Here is a 13,223-nt window from a genome sequence, read left to right on the forward strand (position 1 = left end):
GCGACTTCATCCCAGGCAACAATCCAGATTTATACCCTAAAGCAGGACATAGAAAAATGTTCAACTTTTGCATCTTATCACCTGTTTATAGGCTTTAAGGCCGCCTAAGATAGCATAGCCAGAATAGAACTTTACAAAGCCGACATCTCAAATAAATTGACACGACTTTATAGGTACACCCAGACCAATACCACAACCCTAGTTAATAAACCGGATTGCTATCAAAAGCAGTCAGCATCTACAATGGACTCCACATCGGAGACCACATCGGCTTCATAGGTAGAACTGAACAAGCCGTACACGATTCCTTCATCCAGATCGAAAACAAAAACTTTTGTCGACTGCAAAAATTTAAAGTAGTGCAATCCTTCAAATATCTTTTATTAATAGAAGCAGCTGCTTGTTCAAAGAATACAGACTTTCAAAGCTTTTTAAATCAAGAAAAGTTACCATGACTTCTCAGCTGCTGCTGTACAGCATTATGGTTCTGGCAGTACTCATTTATCGTGTAAAAGGCACTCCAACCTCATAGGCGCGTTCAGGAGGAAAATTGTACGCAGAATTTTTGGTTCCTTATGTGAAGAAAGTAGATAGTGCCACAAAAATTAAGCTCGGTAGACTCTGGTGCGCTGGACATGGACAACTACTTCGTATGACTGAAGAGGAACCAGCTCGAAAAGATCTTTGTAGTTCATTTCTGTGGTTGGTGAATTTTTTACTTTTATTTTTAAATTGACAGACTTTTTTCAAAGGCGTGATGTTATAATTTATAAAACAATCTCTTAATCATGATTCTAGGAACGCTGAAATGTCGAAAAATGCCAATATTTTAATTCTAACTCCTGATAGTTTAAAAATCCAATATGAGCAAGCTCTTAATTAAAGCCTTCCTTTAAACTCTCTCTACAAAAGCTATGTTTTTAAAACAAGTTTTATGTGGCAGATACTAAGCACTCCAATTTGCTTTTACTATTTTCCACTTATTTTATTGACAAATGAAAAAGCTTCTGCATGGCAGAAAACATGTAAATAAAGTAAATATGCTGGTACAATAATTGACAACACATTTTCCATGACAATAAATACAAAAATGAAATTGAATATAGTCTTAGCAGAAAAACTTGGGATCCTCATCTCTTTGAAAAAAAAAGACCCAACATCAAGGTACATTTTTACACAGAAAAATGTAAGATAATTATAGTTCAAAGAACTTCTTTACACAAAATATAATTATTAATTCATCCAGAACATTAATTTGCAACAATTTTTCTTTACACAAATAAAAGAAAATAAAAATAAAAAAATTGGACACGATAAAAATATAAAAATGAACCATCTAGAAAATTTCTAATTTAATTAAATTTCATATTTCAAAGAAACATGAAGCAGAAGAAGAAGAATAAAAATCGGGAAAAGAGAATGAGAGAAAAGACAAAAAGAAAGATGGAGTCATAGTCACAGTCGGAGTCGTATGGACCCCTGGTTTTCCTAGAATTCATCACAAAAACTTGCCACAAGCAATTAAAATAACGAACCCCAGAGAATCAGCAGAAGCAAAAGGAACAAACGATATACAAAAAAAAGAAAAGAAATAACAAAAATACACCGTCTGCCTTAATTTGCATGAAACGCACACACAGACCAAGAACAAGAGAAAGAGCAAATTGAATGCTTTAGCTACCGTTATAATTAATACATTCAAAACAGAGAATACGTTTCCTTTTTATTTCTCACTTTGATTCCCTGCGAATCCAATTTTGATGGGATAAAAGATGCATCACACCGGAAACAGTCCATCATTGCGAATGAGGTAGTATATACTCGAACAGCTGCAGTCAAAAATATAGCACCACACAAAATTATCAACTTGAGTGAAGTGAAAGAACTGATTTGGTCCTTTGAATACATCAAATGCCTCCTTTCAAAAATTTAAATAATTATACTAACAACATTTTTTAAATTCAATCCATTTTTTAAGATATGGTAAATTTTCGAGCAATGTTAAAAATATTGCACTTCAGTGTTGAGATTGAATTAGGAGGGCTTTTAACGCAGGCCTACAATATTGTTTTCATTTTTCCACAAAACATTATTCCCATTAACATTTTAATCGTTAAAAATATGTCAGACCAATTTTTTGACCGCAGATGTATTTTTGTACAAAAAAGGATGATGATGAATTAATCCAGCGAACTGTCTTTCATTGTGAAGGATGACGCGCGGTAACGTGTCGGCGGCGGCGGTAAAATCAGCATCCGTCATCCTAGACGAAGGTATAAATTAATGCAACGGCCGCTTTGACAGAAACAACAACAAAAACAACGTCAACAACCCCAACACACCCCTCCCAAAAAAGGGGAGAGAAAAATAATTAAATACATACACAATCGAACAAATTAAACATTTTGGGGTAAATTTTAAAATTCCACAGGACTCGTATTTATCGACAATGCTCTGCCAATGCTCTTATCCAATGTCACAACTCACACCAACTACCATCTCACCGGTTTTTCGCATTTATTAAATATATAAGTAATTGTAATTTCAAGAGTAAATTTTAATCGTTTAATATTCCAATTATAATATGTTCCTCAGGAAAAACAGGAACAAAAACAAAAAACCTTTCCCAGGGCCGCAGATTTCAATTAACAACTTTATTTTTAAAAAAATGTTCGTGAATGAAAAACTGCGGGCGGACTAAATGGTAAGTGATGGGGAAATAAAAGTTGATCCTTCCAACGATTCGAGGAACTCTATATAAGCACCAACTTTATGGTGGTATTGTGTAGGTTGATTCTTTTCTTTTTCTGTTTTTAAAATTCAAAAAATATTCAGGCGTTAAAATAAAAACAAACAAAAATGGTGAAAATAAAGCCATACAAAATTATGAAAGGTCCTTCCAACACCCTCCAAACATTGGGAAGTTCAATAATTTGTTCAACTTGCGTGTATTCAAATTTTAAGGCACTCAAATTCAAATTAAGAAGTTCGGGAGGAGCAATAACTAGAAAAAAACACCCTTTCTAAAGTAAATTCATTTTTGATTTGAGGTTTTCTACTCCCATATGGAAAAAAGGACTAATATTTAAAATTTAAAAATATATGTGTATAGTTTTTTTCTAATTAATTTTTTTTTGTATCAAACAAATTTGTTTTGTTTGTTTTTTTTTTAAATATTTGTTTTGTCAACAAAATTACTAAAACAAAAATTAGAGTTTAAAATCAAATTAACAAAAGAACACTATTAAAAATAATGTAGATATATATTTATATTAATTAATTAATATATTTATGTAATTTTTTTTGTATATATATAAGTAAAAAATTGTTCATGCACACCTCAATCTTGCGTCCCTCAACCACAGTGCCGTGAAGACGTTCGCGTGCTCTCTCCGCATCGCTACTATTAGCGAATGTTACAAAACCGAATCCCTACATGCAGAGGACAGAACAAAGATACATGCAGTTTTTTTTATATATGGTTGATTTTGTTGCTGTTTTTGATTTTGGATTTATAAATAAAAATAATTTTTGATTTGCTTAAATACTTAAACTTAGTTTTTATATAATAAGTTGTTTGTTTTCTCCTATCTTAAATAAAATAATAATTTATGTTTCAGTCAAATTTTTGTTTTTTTACAAACAAACAAAATTTTCTCAAAAACAACTTGCGAGGACTAAGTTTTAAATTTATCTGTATAAAAATTTTTAACACATTTTTGAAACTCTAGAATTTGTAGCTGGCTTACTTTTTTGTATAATATTCACTGAATTTTTTTATTTTTATGGTCTTAAAATCGGAGGAAAAAAAATGATTTAAACATTTCATATTCTTGATGTGCGGTTGATAACTGAAACTCTCTCTGGAAACGTGAGTATTTAACGTATATATTTTGCGAGAGGAAATGAACTGGTTAATTCGACAGAATACTATTTTTAAAAATATTGGCAAAACGTTGAAATACATAAAACATTGCCACACGGTTTTCAAGGGATATAAACGTTTCAGTTAAGCGTTCTTTCGGCCATAATTTTTAAGCTCTTTTCTTTAAGAATTAAACTTTTCCTTGGGGAAGATTTGTGGGCTATTTTTAAGATTTGGAAGAATGAAGGGTTTTTTTTACAGATCAGACAGCACCGAAGTCGGATGAATCTGGACAATGTCAAATACATGTACATTGTACGAGTACTGAAAATTGATTGTTTTTTTTGATAGAGGTGCCACTCATGGATAGCGACATAAAGGGTGGGTTACACTTTAATCATATTTTAGCCATTATTCAGAAATATTAAAAACTGTTACCAGCGAAAATATTCAATGGGTTAGAAGTTGTAGGCGTAGTACTCGTAGCGTGATGGTTAGTGCGTTGGACTGTCATGCAAGGGGTCTTGAGTTCAATCTCTGCCTGTGCCACTTTACTTTTTTCATGGGGACTGCCTCTTGCGAGGAATTGACCAATACCCCAAGAGTAATTCTTGTCTTGAAAAAGTGCTTTCTCAAATTAGCCGTTCTGATTCGGCATATAAACTGTAGGTCCCTTCCATCCCTGGCAACATAACTCGCACACAGGAATGGTTGAGAGTTGTAAGTCACTAGGCAATGGTTCTTCATGGATTGTTGCGCCACCTAATTTATTTATTTTTCGACGTTGTAGACACGAGATCGTTAACAATTTATATGAAAAAGGGAAAAGGATACAAAGCGGACCCTTGTGGGACACCACCATTGGTTGTGAGTTTCAGATTTGTATTGAAATGTTAAAAAGGTTATTTCTTATCCAAAGAAGATAAAGGAATTATTTTCAATGAAAGAGATTTATGATAAACTATATCAAAGGTTTTTAAAATATCAAGTGCTATAATCATACTTTCATTTAAATATTACATAAATCATTGGAAAATACTAACTTTAGGAGAAATTGTTAATTGGTTCTTCTTACTCTCCAGTTTTTCAAAATTTTGATAGTTGGTAAATATTATTTTCAGTCTTTCTTACGTTATACGACATACTTAGAGATGGAGTCCTAAGATTTAACATTTTCTAAGTTTTCTAGGTCATCAATGTCAATACATAAAATGTTTGATACATACAGATCTATTTATGCCCAAATAAACACAACCGACATAAAGTTAAAAATTTATTCGTGAACCAATAATAATCCAGAAAGACTAGGTTTATAAGGCTTTAAAGTAAAATGTTTCATTTTGATACTGATAAAACTGCTGTTTGGTCAAACCACAGCTCCAGACGAAAAACTACAATAAACAGTGATATGTTGAGAATGGAGAGTCTATTCAACTATTCTTAAATTTTAAGAGTTTAAAATAAGTAAAGTTACCATAATTGCCATAAACACTCAAGATTTTTCAATGAAAGTCTGGATTGTTTTTAATGCATTTCAATCAGCTAAGACATAATCTTGGTGTTGATCGATTGGATTGTGTTATTAAGTTAACTAAACCTTAAAAACCAGTTTTATGTCTTTAATGCCGCATTCCAATCATCGACGAAAAATCCATAAATCTGTGTGTTTTACTATTTTTTCCCAACAGCTCACTAGTTTCACAATTTCCGGCCAAAGTGACTGCAAAATGTTCATCAGTTTTGTAATGAACTTTTTAAATTTGAATATATTTTTGAAGAATGTTTTGTTTTATTTTGTATAATGGTGTGATTTGAGCTTAAGAACTCACGGCTGTCCAAATAGTAGGCTATTCAAAATGAAATCTCTTATTGGAAAACTATTGATAATGTCTGGTATTGGAGGTGGGCTAAAAAAATAAATTGGGTGGCGCAACAGTCCGTTGTGAACCAGGGCCTAGTGACTTACAACTCTCAACCATTCCTGTGTGCGAGTACAGTTGTCATGAATCGAAGGGACCTACAATTTTAGGCCGAATCCGAACGGCTAATTTGAGAAAGCACTTTTTCAAGACAATAATTACTCTTGAAGGAATTGTCAATTCCTCGCAAGAGGCAGTACCCGTGAAAATTATTTTTTTTTTTAAATTAAGGTGGCACAGGCAGGGATTGAACCCAAGACCCCTTGCATGACAGTCCAACGCACTAACCATCATGCCACGGGTACGGATTGAGGTTAAAGCTTTGTTAAAAACTTAAAGAATATTCAATGTTTATTTTTTTGTCAGCCTACCTCATCTATTACATACTGTTCGGAGATGTGGCTTTCAAGGATCGAATTATTAAGATCCAATACCCTTCGAAAGTAGCATTAGCTCATTAAGGTTAGACGCCAGGCAGTAAGTATAGAAATGAAGGCAAACATTTGTAAGAAACGCCTTTTGAAATAGTGAAACAGCACGTCAGGAAAAAAAATGAAAAATAGGCTTACAATGACTGCTAAAAAAACATCGTGCGAAACAAGATGGAGATTGGGTTTTGAAAAAGGGCTGGAGGTATTGAAAATCAGTTCTATTTGTAAATAAGATGTGTTCCCAGAAGTTTTTGGTCCAATTTTGTTGCGAGGAATTGACAGAAATTCTGGCTAATATAATTTTTTTTTGGAATTCGTCATTTCTTAAACAATTAATAAGCTCCAAGATTTTTGTAGTATTCTTAGTAGAGGAATAACTAAAAGTAGGAAAAAGCTACGCCTTGGTCTTATACGTATACCTAGAACCAATAATTTGTTGGCTTTTTAAAAATATGTTGGAGATTGGCTTAACAAATAAAGGTGGCAAGAAAGCTTTAAACAAATCTTGAAGATTCGTCCATGTTTGTCAGATTTTTAAGAATTTGCTTCCGATGTTGTTGTCGCGGGAGTATTCAACTTTAAATTAAACATTTTCAAGCTCTTACTACCACAACCCTTGTTAACCATCGATATCCTAAGAACAAAAATCAAAAATTGTCTCAATAAGAAACAAAAATAAAAAACAAAATTAATACCGACATTTAAAAACTAAGAACAAAACACAGTAGAAGACATAACTAGGAAACGCAAATCATTCCCAATAGTTCCCTTGGTTTTGGATAGAGATACGTGTGTATCAACGTAAACAACATCCTTTTATCCTTTAAGGATAACTCTACAAATTAATCTTCAAAAAACAGCTCACAAAAAAGGAAAACTAGGATAAAAAGGACGATTTTTTCTTATACGAGTTTATCTTTATGTCGTATCGTCGGTCGTCGACATATTTCTCAACTTAGACCGACCAAAAACGACGACGACGAACATACAAAACTTCGATACTTAAAAAATTGTATTTTTGTAAATTTTGTTGTTATTCGCCATTTTGTTCTGATGCTGCTGTTTTTGCCGGAGGAGGATATGTCTAAAGTTTTTTGCGGCAGTCTGGCTCCTTGCGCACATAGTTTTAGTTTTGCAAGGTTTGATTGTCATTGTTGTTGTTGTTGGAGGAGATTAAGATTTGTTAGCAAATTTTCGTGTCCTTCTTAATTCCCATAACAACCCTCTGTATTTTTTCAACTTCTCCTTTTTCTTTTATTTGAATTTATTTGTGCTTTTATTTTTTTGGTTGAGAATTTTGTCGTTTTTGTCGCAATTTTATTTGCATCCCGTATCCTACATAGAACACTAGGATAGTCCTCCTAACTCCTAGAATGTGTTTTTTTTTGGTCCTTTGCTCCTTTTAGGTACCATATTTGTTTTATTTTTGTATCTTTATGTGAGAGATTATACGGCAAGTGGATAAAACACATGCAGTATGCATAAAGAACAAAACATTTTGGGTTTTTGTTTTATATCCTTTTTGTTTGTATCTCTTTTTTTTACATCTTTTTCAGTTGTCGTTTGCAGGATGCGAGCTTAGATGATTAAGTGCATTCACATAAACCCAAGAACTTGATGTATGTCCTTTTGGAGATAAGAACTCTGGTTGGTTTTTGAATTAACAAAAAGAGAAAAACAGACGGATATTTTGTTTGTTACTTTAACTGACTCAATTCCCAGGAGACTGGGTAATCATGTGGAAAAAGGAATAGATAATAAGAGAGAGAAAGGTCCTTTCACATTTTGTTATACATACTTTCTGGTAGTAAAGTTGAGGTGGACAATTTAATTTTACTTAATGTCCTTAAAAGTTCACCAAAAAGGTAAATTGGAAACAGGACAGGACGAAGACAAAACAATATCGCACTCTGCTTTTGATCTAGGATCTAGGAATGTTCTGAATTCAAGAGACAGAGAAATGTGTAATGTGGAACAAGAAGGACAATCGACCTGAAGTCTGTAAAAACAGGCACAATAGTTTGGTTTGAAGATGGCTGCGAGACACGACCCCAATATGAGAAGAGGCCACATAAAACATAAACTTTATATGTAGAGATTATCAACATCGAGTGGTGTTCTGTTTTGTGTTGTTACAGAAGTCGAAGAAGGATCAGGAGCAGAAGCACTATACCATAGGAGCATCAACAGCAGGAGTATCAGCAGAATGAAATGCTTGACAGGGAGCTTAAAGGAGGTGTATGGAGTATATATCCTGTTTTCTGTATATATATGCACATAAATGTCTGATGTGAACTTTCTGAATCCTCTTCCTTTTTATACCTCTACCAAGCAATTGAATATTCATAAGGATTCTCTTTTTCTGTGGGGTTGGGTTAGTTGGTTGTACTGTACTGAGCTGAGTTCGTGTTGTTGCTTCCTGACATTGATGTTAAGAAGGAAATGTGTAATTTGAAATGCATGGGCACATGCACATGACAGAAAGTTGCATTTTCGAAACGAAACAAGGAGAAAAAGAGATTTTTGCTTCCTTTTTTGTTTAAGTTCTTCTTCTTCTATGAATTTTATTATGAGGATATACGCTAAAATAAATGAATAGAAAGGGTTTTTGTGAAAAAAGGATATACTAAGTTCAGACGATACACAAACAAATACTGACATAAGACTATTAATTTTTTGAGTTTATTTAGAAAGGTAGGAGGGGTATGGTATGGATATAGCTTTGAAGTAGGAGTCTCAAGATTTATAATCACCCGGAGCGATGATACCAGTCACGAACTGCATTAATTTCAATTGTTTATGAAATTAAAGTAGGTATGGGTATATCTATCCTTAAAATGAATATTAAATTAAATTAGATGCAGATGCACGGAGCTAAGCTTTGGCTAGACATCCCATAAAGGTTGTTTGAGATATTTTAATGAACATCTTTTTCTTGATTTTTGAAATTGCACTTTTCAGTATCCTAACAAAAACTCAGAAATCAAGTTCACTTCAATAAACAAATTAAATTCCGATAGTGGCAAATTTTCAGTGAATTATCTATGCTCCAGGACCTTGATCCTTGATTTCCATTAAGCAATACTATTGAATGCAATTTCAAAAACATTTTCGATGTTATCATGCATTTTCCAAAGCAGTTCATTTATAACAATGGAGAGCTACAGGGGAATATTATGATAACTTGCAACAATTGGCCAGTAGGAGAATATCCCACAAAAAGTGAACTGCATCATCCACCGCATCGTTATATCAGTTATGTTTGTTCAGTATTGGACATGGAAAACGTTTTGTATACAATAAACCGACTCACATTCCAGTACAAAGTTCAGTGTATATATTCGGTTTAAGGAAGTGGTAATTATAAAGCATCCTTTTACTTGCTTTTATCCCTAATTTTATTAACTCCCAAAACACCAACGCACATTTATATAGATACTCATCCAGCAGAGACAGAGCGAGCCACCCAAAGAGCACACGCAAAATATCATCTAAAATGTTAATAGTTTAATAAAATTTTACGACCGAACTTCCATCCAGTTGGTGTAGAGTTAGTAGCCAGGGGCGGTTGAGGAAATTTAGGGCAAAACAATTTAAGGTTCTTTCAAATACTAGAATGTCCTTTGAAGTCGTGCATAAAGAGATTTTTAGTCATACTGGAATGATGCTGAATCTGAATATTTTTTGCAAAGACCGTATTCAAAGACATTATTCAGCAATGTTTCTCACAACAGGAATTGTTCGCCTGTTTATTTTTTTTAATGTGTGCCCGTTGCTTACAATTCTCTTGTCGTTTTTTGAGTATTCAGCAAACTTAAAGCGTCAGCACTAAGTGAGCATTATTCAGCAATGTTTTTCCACTTTAGAAATTGTTCGCCTGTTTATTTTTTGTAATGTGTGTCTATTGCTAACAATTCTCTGGTTGTTTTTTGAGTATGCAGCTAAATATGAGAGTCAAAAATCACAGAAATTCTTTTATTTTGAATAAAAATACTGATGCCTGAGGGGTGCTTTTTCAAATTGGAAATAAAATGCAGAGTCTCAAGCAGAAAGTGATTTTCAGCAACTCTATTAACGTCGGGAATTGTTCATTGCTTACAAATATGTTGCAACTTTTGCAGCATGTAGTTCTTTTTTTTCAACTTTCAGCTGATTTTCCTAGCTTAATATCTTCAATGTATTTAAATTTTAGCTTACAACAATTAAAGCCTTAAATGATAATTCCTTATCTGCAGTAGTGCTTACAAAATTTGAAAATTAATTGTAAACTTTTTAGTCGTAATGCAATTCAGCAACACTATTCACTTTAGGATTTATTAAATTGACCTTTTTTTTTTTTAATATGTGCGAAAATTGCTTGGAGTTTTCTTTAAATGTGTTAGTACTCAAAAAACTTTTAATGTCAAAACTTTGACTTTTTCGCCTGTTTTTAGCTGGAAACAAATCTAAGAATACTTAGCTATTATTCACTTTACAAATGTAAAATTTAGCGTAGACATTCACTCACATTGCAGTTTTGCTTACAAAAAACTGAATTTTTTTAAGCAACTATTCAGCGCAAAGTATTCAGCAAAACTTCTCACTTCTGAAATTGTTTGAATGTGTATTTCTTACAATGTTAGTTAATTGCTTACAATTTAGTTTGTACTTTTCTGGTATTCAGCAAAAGCTTAGTATCAAAAGTGACAAGTATTTTTTGATTTTTAAGTGAAAACGAGTTCTCTTGGTCAAGAAATTGAAAAATTTGACTAATTTTATAACGTCGAAGACTTTAAAATGACATTTAGCACACACTGAAGGTTTGTAGCGGCCCTGTTTGCAACTCATCACCATCAAGTCTTTTCCTTTTGCATTATAATAAAAATGAAAAATCATCGTAAATGAATATTTTCTTCCGACATTATTCTAGCAAGGCAAAAGTCTTTATCTTCATTTTGATATTCCCCAGCATGAGAAAGTATAGCAAATGGAATTAGTGTGCTTCTCGGTGTTTCTACTGCTTCTACTGCTGGTGTTGCTGTTTTGGGCTTTAGGTCGTTGTTTTATTCCCTATCGTCTTAGTTCAGTGTGTCGCAGAAGCAAAAGCAGCAATGCCTATACTTGCTTTATATATACACGCTTTTCCTTTTTGGCACAAAATTTAATTGCAAAATTAAAAAAGCACTCTCTTTTGCACTTTTACACTCCTCGCGCCATTCTTCGACAGAGTAAAAAAGTTTCAAGTTTTAACTTATTAGACACTCTGAAAATTTGAAAATTGCTTCACGTCGACCTAAGGGCCAGGCTAAGGCCAAAGCAGGGACACAACCAGTATAGTGTGTCGTCTTGAGAGAAACTATAAAGCATTCTGATGGAAACTTTAAGTTGAAACTTCTACTTTATCGAAACAAAAGTGACTTTAGTTTGGTCCTGGTCGTCTTCGTCTTCATCGTTTCAAGATGTGCTCGGATGATCATTGAGGTTGTCCATACCGGACTTATCGTCTTCTTAAGAAAAAAAAACGTCCTGAATGTACCTAAAAGGAATGAAAATTCCTCTGCTTATCAGAAAAATAAACCAGAACAGATGTGAACGAGTGGTTTTATTTGATTTGAGGTTTTTCCTTTAAAGAAAATATTAACTTTCGACGAGAGTGAAAAAGTTTTCTTCTTCCTTTTTTTATTTGTTCCTCCATTGCCAAAATAGAAAAGAAAATGATTATAATCATATAAAAGAGGGCCAAGAATATCGTGTCCTTCCACAGTTTTGTCACAAAATCAGAAGTCATAAGAAAAGGACGAGGACGAGGGTGAGGATGCGGTGCATTTGAAAGAGATTTTAAGCTAAGAAAGAGCCATGGAGGTAGGTAACTACTAACTTTGGAAAATTTACAAAGAAAGAGATACAAAAATGGGGAATGGGGGGTCCTTTAATGGAGTTTAAATGTAACTTAGGAATACCATATTAATGTTGCGTGGGAATCATTTTCGTAAAATAAAATCATGATTTTAGAAAACTTTTGGTTCATTTAACTACAAAACAAGATTTAATTTTGTTTCATGCAAAATAAAGGACGATGGGAGAATTTTATAAATGCTGTAGGATTAAACTTTCTACTTTCTGTTTGATGTGAAAAAGAAACATCTGTTCTGTAAGAATCCTCACAATTATTTGATTCACAAAGTTCAAAGTCCTAAAATCTTACTTGCTTATTATACGATATTTCTATGCAAGAAGAACAGAACTTTAAATTGAAGCTTAATTGAATTGACAGTTTTGTAATCTGGGAATAGTCCCACATAACAAGGTTCTCAATGTCATTCAAATCGATGAGAAACACTGTGAATATATTTTGAATTCTGGAATTATACCTTTAATTATATCAAATGACACGAATTCGAACCATTTTTTTATAATCAGAAGATGCTAAAGTTGTTTAATAAACTATTCAGCAATACTTTTCATGTCAAGAATTGTTCAAATGCTTATAACAATTTCAATTTAAGCATATTGCTTATAAATGTATTTTGATTTTTCGGCATTCAGCAACTTTTTAATTGATTTTTGACATTAAAATCCAAAATTTAAAGTTGTTCAATAAGATATCCAGCGGGAAGCTCTTATCCGGCTTATTCTTACGAATTAAAATCCATTGCTTTAAATATATTACGGATAGAGTTTGCTGTATTTCAAAAATCCAAATACAAAATATTTAAAGTACTGGTTTAACTGAGTGATTTTTAATCATTCTGAAATTGATCAATGATTTCGCTGTCAGCAGTTTTTCAACTGCTTATTTATTGTTATGTTAGTATATTGCTTACAAATTTGTTCTGAATTCTTCTTCATTCAGCAAAATTGTATTTGTTTTCAATTGAGTTTTAGTATAAATTCTCATGATCATAATTGCTCACAATACTGCAACAGTGCTTACAACATCTGATAATATTGAACAAACTATTCAGCAGATAGTAAAAAGCCTATTCAGCAGTGCTTTTAAACAAGCGATATTGCTTATTTCTTATAATT

At 32.8% G+C, this 13,223-nt stretch overlaps 1 protein-coding gene across 19 annotated transcripts in view; it reads right to left on the bottom strand.

Moving 5' to 3' along the window:
• LOC129946217 (RNA binding protein fox-1 homolog 2-like) overlaps window positions 1-13,223 on the bottom strand; it is a 453,881-nt gene that overhangs the window by 65,829 nt on the left and 374,829 nt on the right. For all 19 annotated transcript variants that reach the window (XM_056056318.1, XM_056056321.1, XM_056056331.1 and 16 more), the window contains one exon: window positions 3,340-3,432. In XM_056056318.1, coding sequence (XP_055912293.1) covers window positions 3,340-3,432 — 93 coding nt within the window. The remainder of the gene's footprint in view (window positions 1-3,339; window positions 3,433-13,223) is intronic.

This window comes from Eupeodes corollae, chromosome 2 (assembly GCF_945859685.1).
Source record: "Eupeodes corollae chromosome 2, idEupCoro1.1, whole genome shotgun sequence".
NCBI lineage: Eukaryota > Metazoa > Arthropoda > Insecta > Diptera > Syrphidae > Eupeodes > Eupeodes corollae.